Raw genomic sequence first — 11,406 nt, 5'->3', positions numbered from 1 at the left:
TGAGCATCAACACAAAAAATGAATATATTCACATTTATTCATTCACACGAGTAAGTATAACACGAATATTTACACACGAGTTTCATTAATAACAGCTACGTGAACAAATCACGCACCTCCACGCATGTGCATGACAGCATTGGTATTACAGTGATGTTGGATGAACAGATACCTACTCAGAAACTTACAATATATCATACAGAAACTCAACATGAACTTTTTACATAGTATCGACATCAGAGTCATCTATACCACAAGATAAATTGTAATCTAGATGAAAGTCATTCTAATTGTTATTAATGGTAGCTGTTGAGAAAATGGGAAATATTTCAAAACTACATAGAAAGTTCATTTGTAATTTTTACTACCCGAATTCTATTGTACTTTACAGGTGAACATGACTCCAGATTCCAGGATTAAAGTAACGGAGTCAGATTCCAAACGTTGTACTAAGAGGAAGGTAAACTGGTGCTTACTTATCGTGTTAACATCCCATTATACACAACTGTGCACCTAATGAGACAATGAGAATGACTCTGCATGTTTAATTAACTGTACTTTAAATTCTAGGTGTCTCTGATGCTGAATCGCTATAAATGTGTATACTGATTTTCATTGTTTCAGAATTTTTCCACTTCTTTAGACGAGTATGACTCCAGTTTTATGTAGTCAAGTCTGTGATGGCTTCGATTCCAAAAGCTGCACTAAGAGGAATGAGAATTCTAGCTAAACTCACATTCACATTGAATCAACCCTTCCCACCATAGATTCTTTATATGTACAAGTGTTGTGTTCAGCATATTTGCTTTACTTTCATAAATTCCTTACGGACTTATATATTCGTAAAGTATTCATACTTTATATACTTAATCTAACTAAAATATTCTAATATACAATAATATATAACTAAACTAAAATCTAAAGATTTATGTTTACTTTTCTGTAAAAATGTCACTTTTGCTGAAAACTAGTGGCATCTCACTCTGAAACTGCTATCATTACTCAATATCCTTCCAGGTATAACCTTACCTAGAACATACTAGAAGAAAAGTGACACTAGTGCTTCCTGGCGGTAAGAGGTGAAATTATGTTTGTGACATTTTGCAGTGAAAAAAATCTTTTGCAGTCTGCCCAATCGAAAAATTCGATTTGAAAAATTTTGAGATGTGACACTTTTGAATGAACCATATTAGTACTCGTAATTATACAAGGTTAAAACATAACTAAGATCTCAATGCTCAGGTAAGTTTAATATCTCGTACAAATGTCGTACACAAAGGAAGTGATTAAACTTTAGGATAGCTGGCCATTGTGGCGATACCGCACATGTTGTGGAAGTTCCTGGCCATCATGACGTAGCCGTTCATGCCCCAGTTACTTCCCCAGGAGTTCTTCACCAGCCAGTAGGCGCCGCCTTTCTTGGCTGAGCCGTAGCCAACAGCCAGAACTCCGTGGTCCAGAACTATAGAAGAACAGTCGGGATCCTTGTACACTCCTGGACAACAATGAGAGCACATTACGTGACGAGGACAATTACAAGGTTAGTCGAGTTGTGACAGACAGAGTTAGTTACTCCAGTATGAACTTACCACTCTTGTAGTGTTTAAAGGAAGTATGGTTAGCCAGAATGTCGACTGAGATCGGCCCAAGAGTGGCCACAGCCTTCTGCAGAGCCTTCTCGCTGCCTGAGGTGATGTCAACATATCCATTGTCGGTGGCTCCCTTGTGCTTGGGGTCGTAGCGGCAAGTATCACTCTGTAAATAAAAACACGTTTTTGTTTTAATGTTTTGCTAGATGCATCTGACATTCCAGTCTTAGCAATGACAGTAAGACAAACTGTGGTGACAGCAACATGTTCTGTTACCTTTAGGAATGTTGCATACTGCAAGACTGCAAAATCAATTAAAAAGTTATATTTCACTGTTATAATGAAGTAATACGTAAAAAAAACATAAAACTATAAATTTGTTAAGATTCTTTATGCATTTACAGCCAAAAAAACTTGTTATTTTTATTCTACAACACTTATTAACAAATTTTGACTGATTCCAGTCACATCTAATCAGTTTGTATAAGAACCATTAGCACAATATATTAGGATGATTTTTGGCAGGACAAATAATTTAAATTATATAAAGAAGTAAGCTGCATTATTTACGTACCTTACCCTCGTAGCGGTAAGATGCCTCTGTGTCAATGCCCTTGTTCTTTTTCACGTAAATGAAAGCATTATCCATGAGACCACCGTGACATCCATTGTTTCCTTCAGCAGTTGAGCAGTCCATAAGATTCTGTTCACTGAGTGAGACCAGCTTCTTAGACTTCAAGTAGTGTTGACCCTGAGACTTCCAGTCTGTTTTACACAACGTCACTTCAAAATAGTTTTATAGACATTTAAATTATTTTATTATATAAATAGCTGAGACTTCAATATATCAATAATAATCTATAGTACACATTTTATGACTGCTCACAGAATTACAGCACTGAAAGCCCAGCAAGATCCACAAAGTCCTTGGTCCTTGACTTCAGTGACAGCTCCTTTCTTCCTCCAGTCCACGTTCTTAGGGAGCCTGACGTTCTCTGAGTCGTCGAAGGCATCTCCAGTCCTCTCGCGTCCCTCTGGGCGCTTGTAGCCATTCATCATGGTAACGAACTCCTCGGTGGTCTGTGTGGGAATAGAAAAGAATTCTTATTATATGCCCATTACTTGGGCAATTTAATTGATATTATATTTTTTGGGTAATACATAAAAATATTAAACTGCAAAGTTTTTTATTAGTTTAGTTATTCATAAAAATATTATTAAACGCTTGATAAGCGCTCTATTGTCATTAAGTTAAATATGCCGTGAAAATACAGTTGATTGTGTACGCTCTTTTGATATGTATAATAAGAAATTTATCCTTAAAATAAGCAAAACACTTATATTGTATTATTTAAGTACTGCAGACCTGTACCTTAACATGAAAATTTGAAATGTGCGCAATATCGTGCGATCTAAATTTATTTTCCATTACAAACTGATGGCTAGATAATTAAATAACGTTGAATAAGGTAACCAGTATCCCGCTAAGTGTCTCTGTATGGAAACCGTGCAGCAGGAATACGTGGAATGGGGAAATAAGTGATTATCACACATTCGATGAACAATATTACGTGATTTTTCAGAGTGGCTGTCAAAAAGTATCTTAATATTAAGAGTATTACGAAGAAATACAGTAGTATATCAGTGCGAGATGTATAAAATTCTTTGATTGCCGAGTCCAAATCCAGTTTTCCTTCCTTTTATTTATTTTTGTGTTCTGCCGAATTCGGCATTCAAACCGAATTAACACTTCCTACAATTTCTGGTATGAAAGGTTCGGTTATTCCGCCTTGCTAAGAGATCGTATCAGAGACATCATTGTGAATTCAATTGTGCACCTGACAAGACAATGAGTTTGCCACTTCGCCTATGTATAAGTGTCTCTGATTTCTAAAAGATTTCGTTATGAGCTTCTTCGTCGGTGACATTCTTTGGATCGCTTCGGAAGAAACATGACTTCAGTTTCCAGGAGTCATGTTTCAGACACCGTCAGATACCAGACGCTGCAATACCTGCGTTGTGTATAAAAGTATTTTTTCACGGGCAGTTTCTGCATTAACCTAAGTTATACATTTAAATTATAATCTAAATACAACACATAAATAGACAAAGTTTATTAGATATAAATACAAGAAGAGAGTGTAATGTATAGAATCATATCTATGAGTTTCACTGTATCTCAGTATCATTTGTTTTAGGCCTATGGGTGTTTATTTACTTACCAAATCCGAAAATTTATTGATTTCAACGTCAAAAGAAACTTCACCCTTTCCAAACTTTTCATTGTGTTCTCGTACAAACTTCAGATTTTCCAGGAAAATAGTCATTCTCTTCAGTTCCTCTTCTTGTGTAACGTACTCTCTTTCGTGGGCCACCTAAATGAGATGTTTGTATTAGATATGAAATATTAAATACTGTAATATAGCAAAATTTCAGATTAAATATCATGTTTAGTGCCTTCACCAGTAAGTGAATGTAGTTTTAATAGTACATTTCTCGACTTTTCAGGTTTTGATTGGAAATTATATTGTTATTGTACTAGAATATGTTCAAATAATATAGGAATATACTCGTATTTGATGCGTTGTATTGTTGAAACAAGCTGTATAAGCAAACGTTTCACAGTAAAAATAAAAACAAATAAATGAATAACACATTTCATAAACATCTATATCGTTAATTTATTTGATTTTATTTAATTATTTCTTATTGAATAAAATATTTTACTACAAGTATTTTATATTTACATAAAAACAGATTTTATTTAATTAAACCGTTTGACACATATAGTAGTACAAATGCTGTTATTAGTTGTTAACTTTTTTCACTACACTTATTAAATAGCATGTAAACAATATTTATTAGCTAGATTATTAACTAAGATAAAATTTTATGATTCTAAAGAAAGTAATATAGTACTGTTACCTAATATTGTTAAGTCATTTACTGCGGTATTTAATGTAGAATAACCACAGTTACAGACAGCTAACCCTTTTCCTAGTGTGGTTACGAGTTATTTATCGCTATAAAATTTAAGGTCGTTATCACGAAATTATGATTATAAGAATTCATATTCTTATGATCTGTAAGAATTCTATGTTACCTTGAACAGTTCCCATTGGGCATGATCTTCCTCGGACACTTCCAGAGGATGAGAGAGGGCGACGGCCACGAGGGCAGAGAGAAGTAAGAGTTTCATTGTTATCTGAAACAGGCAATTGATTTTGAACGTTTTAGTAATAGATAATAGCAAAATTTCCCTTTGATCAACGTATGTGTATTTGAAATAAATATGAAAAAATTAATTTTATCAAATTGTATATCCATTTTTATGATTGGATCTGAAAACTAAAGCAACTAAAATTAAAATTTCAACCCAGATTCTGTTTAAATCCATTATCAAGTTAGTTTTATATTTAACACAATACGTAGAATACATTGTTACTAATCCTTTCTTGTAATATTGAGTAGTAACAAAAACCTAATGAAATTTATAAGTTAACTATTTCATAACATTTTAGGTGTATGCTCTCTAGTTTTCAAAATTTAATAAAGTAGATAGTATTATATTGGATATAGATAGATACCTATGTATATATCTATATTTATAAAGTAGATCAGTTAAATTTTCTTCTGAATATTAGTTTATGAAAGATTTACAAAAAGAAAATTGTATTCGATTTTTGCCATGTGGAAATACTGAATGGAAAACGTGATAAAGACATCAGCCACACTTACCGTAAACTGTCTCGAGCTCAGCACTGTGTGATCGATGTGTAGTGTGGAGTTTGTCGAGCGTCTGTTTTATATACAGTTTTTGGACAGAAGGTTTCCAAGAATTATCTTGAGTGCGATGGAACATTCCCAGATAATTGTTGAAACTATTTCTCTAGTGCATCTTTATCTATACCGGACCTTTCAAGTGAGTACGGGATTATTCATATATTCAGTAAGGTATATCCCAAGTGTTGGGAATTGGAATGTACAGGATGTAACATACGCTCTGTTATCAATGAAGAAACGCTTTGGTTATTTTACTATTACTCATATCAAAACACTTGTAATAAAAGCACACAAAAAACCACAAGCTCTTGAAGTTGTTAGGAATCAGTTTTCCATCATATGACAAGACCTGACTTTACAAGTTGTATGGTTTGGAACTCCTATATTTCTAATTTGTTGCCATAACATTTACACAAATATTATTTCATGTATTTATAATTCATTATTAATCGGCGTTTTAAGGTCAAAAGTAAATGTGATTATCTGACAGTATTATTCATTTAATATTTTGACATTTGTCATCATTTGCCAAAAAGGTGCAAAGTAAACCAAATATAATATAATTTTGCTTATTTTGTACCTTTTTGATAACGAGAAAAGTCTAAATATTAAATTAGAAGTCTCTTTTCCTTCTTTTAAAGGGACTTTGTACACTGATACGTTTATTTTAATATATGTATCAATAAAAACGAGTTATTTTCTAAAACAAATAAAGAACTATATTTTAGTATACACTTTACGAATTTGCGTACGTTTTACGTAATTGTTCGGACAAAACTTGTACGAATATTAGCAAGTAAGTTATAATTTAACAAAAAAAAATCGCTGTGATTGAATAATAAACCATGAAAAAATCATCACAGCTGATTTTAACTAGGAATTTCAAAATTTAAGTATTCTTATAAATTAACCTTAAGAAATTTTTTATTTTAATATACGATTATGAGCAGTTTCACTCCTCAAATTAAATCTTTTTATATTATCGTTCTTTTGGGTTGATACATTATTAATGCGTTTTTATATATAATAATTTGCAATTTTTTCCTGATTGTATTTTTTGGAATAAACAGTGAGGGGCATGTCGTCTCCGTGAACTGCAATATACCGGTGACCTGTTATTCTACTACAAAAGGGTTAGAGAGTCCGTGAAACTTTGTAGTGGTTAAATGTAACAAAATATATGAATCGGAAAAAGTAAGCGCTCTGTGGTGTAATGGTAGCACATTCACCCGACAAGTGAGAGATCCGGGTTCGACTCCCGGCGGAGCTAGTATTTTTTGTGATTCAATGTTTATTGAAATTTATATATATATATTAATCTTCAATAAGAATTCTTCAATTATTGTAATAAACATTTTCTATATTTCGGCTTAAGCCGTCTTCAGGAAATTACAAAAATTATATAAATAGGGCTATAAGAACAGAATAAACATAAAACATCAACACAGAAAATGAAAAATAAGAATGAATTATGTACAATGGTGAACATGTGATTTAATTTTATAAATTCAATTTGTTGACTAAGTCACCTTAAATTTTATATATATATATATATATATATATATATATATATATATATTTATTTATTTATTTATTTATTTATTGAGCACATAACAACACATTCAATTTCAGTTGACTCAAATAAAAATGCAATACTCTAACTAGGTTATGAAACTAATTCTTGTGATTATTAATTATTTTTAAAAATGTATTGCGGTTATACGACCAGATCTAATTAGTTTAAGAGGGAGGCACTACAACAATTTTAACAATAAACAAATCCAGTCAAAACGAAAGAATCTTCACTCACGTGTGATTCAAAAACAGAAGAATCTTTCCTAAAAAAATGTAGGAACATTAAGAAGAAATTTATACACATTAACATTATATGAAGAAAATTGTAACTAATTTTTATTTTAACATTCGTATTAATCCTTTCGTTGTGTTGTAACATAAAACATATCTTTTTGGTTCCTAACTCGAGTCTGCATTGGGAATAAACATAATTGCTTTCTAAAACCTGAAGAAATTGATAACATATCATGATTTTACTAGTCCAAGAGCATTATTCACGGTTGTCTTTAGTATATATGAAAATTCTTCTCTATACAGAGTGTATTGTTATTTCATGTGTATCTGTAGAGAAAAAGTTAAATGTTATTTTATGGGTGAAATATTACTTATCTGTGGAAAGTTACTTACAAACAAATGTAATCACATAAGCTTTAAAAATGCTGAAATTTTTTGTAAGACCTACAACGCGAACTAGGATAGTAAACACCCATATCTACTTATCAGAGTGTTTCCATCTCTATGATTAGTGTCACTAAATTGAGGTATTACGTTTTGTCACGTGAACATTTGTACACGTTCGTTGCGGTAAATGCAGCCTATTTGCATGATTTCTGCTAGCGTACATTAGATAGACAAAGGAATGTTAGTACATACATTTTAGATGCTTTAGAATTAGGCACTACAAAGTTTTACATAGCGTTAACAGGGTCTCTAGTTGATGGCGACTGAAGTATTCTGTTTTTGTGCGTGTCTGACTGTGTTCATTTGGAACTGGTTTTTTAATTTTTCCTCTACGTCTAAATTTAATGTATTCATTATTATGTACTCGTTTTGTGGTAAATATAAAACTAACTTAATAATGAATTTAAACTGAATCTGGGTTGAAATTTGAATTTGAGTTGCTTTGGTTTTCAGATCCAACAATAAAAATGGATATACAATTTGATAAAATTAAACCTAGGTGCTAAGTTTTGATATATATTTGTATTTAAAATAAATTTATAGTTGAACATAAAGCTTGAGTGTTAGACCACTTTATAATGAAGTATATGTAGGCTACGTGTACAATGGCTGTAAACATAGAATTTTGACAGATTTTCTTGATCGTGGCAACACGGCAAACTCTACATTGGCGTTTAAAATATAAGTCACTTGAACCAGATGTGCTCATACAAGCGCAAAGCTTACGCACAGCGTGGAAAGTCGCGGGAAACAGCTAGCCATACAATAAAATATTCATCTCTTTTTAACATTAAAAATTGGAATATCTTCTTATAGAATCGGATTAATTATGAATTCTAAATTTTTTGTGACAATTTTATATTGAAATTAAAGACACTCGTTATGTTTTTCGGGTCAGTACAAAAGAATTTGGGCTCTATTTATTTCGAAATAGTCCACACAACATTTAAAAAACGGTATGACGTAAAATAGAGTTATTAGGAAGCCAGAGCAGGAAATGTGAATTTTTCAATTATTACTCCAATTTCCGGAAGTATACTGCAATGTCCGTAAGTATTCGCTTCTTAGTCAGAATAGGACTTTCTGACGTGCGTATGTATATATTTTTTTAATTAGGGCAATAAAGTCAATTATGAGAAAAACTACATTATTAGGAAGTAAATTTCTATAGTCAAATGGAGGGACTTTAAGACCACTATGTGGCTCTCAATCCTTCCTGTATATATTTTATTGATTAGAACAGCAGGGCAACCCCAAATATGCCACAAAAATGTATACCGTTTACGTTTATCTGAACGAGTCTACGTTGAATTAGACGCTAGGTTCAGTGACTACGCGCGGATATAGCGAACCAGATCAGTTCTAAGGGATAGGAGGACGCTGTAATCATTGAACAACTCCTTTTTTTACAATGGATAGGATGATATTGAATTGGAAGGATGAAGAGGTAAGTGTATGTCGTCTGTCTGTTTACTGGTTTGTGTTACACTTCACAAGCAAGTAAAAATTTCTTAAAACGTTTCTTGCACAACAATTCACTTCGTCTTAAATAAAATCCTAACAAATACTTTATTGTATGGTACTGATAAAAGTGTATTACAAACTACATACACAGCAAGTTATTTTATTCTGTTTCTAACTGAAAATTTATCCTATCCTGATATGAATGCCAGACAACATCAAACAATGTCATCTATATCTCATGAGTTGGACTGATTTATGATCTGATACATGGTGGTGCTGTCATCAATCATCATCTTATTGCCCATTCATTGTGATCGTGATCGCCTATGTTCAGAAACATCTGGATTTTGCTCTAATGGTGTTGAAGTTTTATACTCTTTTATTTATACAAATAACAGAAGTTATCAATCATAGATCTCTAAATGAAATAGATTTCTCACTTTTATTTTTTTATCTTTGGTAATGGTATAAACAATTTATAAATTTTAGAACATATATTATTATATATTTGGGAAGATGTATACTGAAAAAGATATATTTAGTCAAGGAGAACAATATAAATACTTTTAAATATTATTTTATAATTGTCTCCCCAATTTGTTACATCGAGGATAAAATTACCTCAAATATCTATTCTTTCAGACATTGCAACCTGCTGATTGTTAAAATCTATTGTGTAAATATATATATATATATATATATATATATATATATAAGTAGATATGAATGTGCCGGTTCTGGACCACTTTTGGGACAGACAGAAAATCAAGGGAAAATACTGTTTAAAGGACAATAAACGAATCTGTAAAATCAAACAGTAAGGGGTTCCTAGACCCTAGTATAGTATCCTAGACTAGTATATGGCGGTTCTGGACCACTTTTGGGACAGCCCAAAAATCAATACAAATACTGTTCAATACACCATAAATATGTAAAAACAAGATAATAATATGGCGGTTCTGGACCACTTTTGGGACAGCCCAAAAATCAATACAAATACTGTTCAATACACCATAAATATGTAAAAACAAGATAATAATATGGCGGTTCTGGACCACTTTTGGGACAGCCCAAAAATCAATACAAATACTGTTCAATACACCATAAATATGTAAAAACAAGATAATAATATGGCGGTTCTGGACCACTTTTGGGACAGCCCAAAAATCAATACAAATACTGTTCAATACACCATAAATATGTAAAAACAATTCACAATACAATTTACTTAAATAAACTATGGTAAACTGTATTCAAGCAATTTTTCATGACAGTATGACAACATAAATTGTGGAATTTATAATACTCGAATGTTGAATTTAGAATATGTTGGCATTACCGTTGAGCGAGAAATGTTGGTAGCACTGCGCGGCACACAGGAGAACTTAGTTAAAAGATTTTTCTATAATAAATAGAACAATCTGAAAACATTTGACCAGAAATTGTGCTGATTTGTGTCAAGTTGTCACAAAAATCACCACTTCTCAAAATTTTAGTTTACAAATTTTTGCTCTTTAAATATGGAGCGGAAAAAGATAGAGTGCCCATACTGCAAAAAAGATGTTTTTGAACATCACTTTACTCGGCATTATAATTCGAAGAATCATCTGAAAAATAAAGATATTTATAAAAAAGAACTAAATTATTTGAGGACTTGGGCTAAAGAGAATCAAATCGATGGTCACGAAAAGATGTACAATATAGAAAAATTGCGTGAACTAAAGAAAAATTTTAAGGAAAGTAAAAAAGATCTCAATCTATTTAATGATGAAAAAATTCATTCAATAGCTGAAAAATTGGCTATCGAAACTAACGACAAAACTAAGTCAGAAATGATCGAAGAAATTGATAAAACGATTAATGAGAAACCTGAAAATATCATTGATGTAGAAGTTTTATCCTCAATACACGGTCTATTTAAGCAATACATTTTAACAAATTTGAACGACAATTTCATGTCAATTTACAAATATCTATCAATTATGAGGCCAGAAATTAAAAGTTTAATAGAAAAATTTCAAGAGAATGTTAAAAATATGAAGGGTTATCTCTCGTTGGAATGTGAATATGAAAGAACTTTAGTGAACGGTGAAACACAAACGTGTCCAATGTACTTTACTATAAAAGCAGATGAAATCTTCGATGTAAATGATTTTATCACCAAACAATTTAATAAATTAACACATCGTGAACAAACAAATCATCCAAATAAGGGTTCTGGATGGACATTTAAAAGCTGCAAACAACTAGTTTTGAGCATTAATAAACACGAAATGATGAACGCAGGATCATATATCGATTTACCAAAGAAAAT

At 31.7% G+C, this 11,406-nt stretch overlaps 1 protein-coding gene across 1 annotated transcript; it reads right to left on the bottom strand.

Annotated features, from left to right (window-relative positions):
- Positions 1-1,231: 1,231 nt before the first annotated feature.
- On the bottom strand, positions 1,232-6,625 carry LOC124355404 (procathepsin L-like). Its single transcript, XM_046806533.1, has 6 exons — positions 4,693-6,625; positions 3,812-3,964; positions 2,484-2,669; positions 2,164-2,346; positions 1,590-1,755; positions 1,232-1,495 (listed from the first exon to the last, which is right to left on the bottom strand). Exons 1-6 carry the CDS (start codon positions 4,786-4,788, stop codon positions 1,287-1,289), a joined length of 993 nt encoding a protein of 330 aa, XP_046662489.1. The 5' UTR covers positions 4,789-6,625; the 3' UTR covers positions 1,232-1,286.
- Between the last annotated feature and the right edge of the window lie 4,781 nt (positions 6,626-11,406).

This window comes from Homalodisca vitripennis, chromosome 2 (assembly GCF_021130785.1).
Source record: "Homalodisca vitripennis isolate AUS2020 chromosome 2, UT_GWSS_2.1, whole genome shotgun sequence".
NCBI lineage: Eukaryota > Metazoa > Arthropoda > Insecta > Hemiptera > Cicadellidae > Homalodisca > Homalodisca vitripennis.
This window is presented reverse-complemented; position numbering and strand designations above follow the sequence as displayed.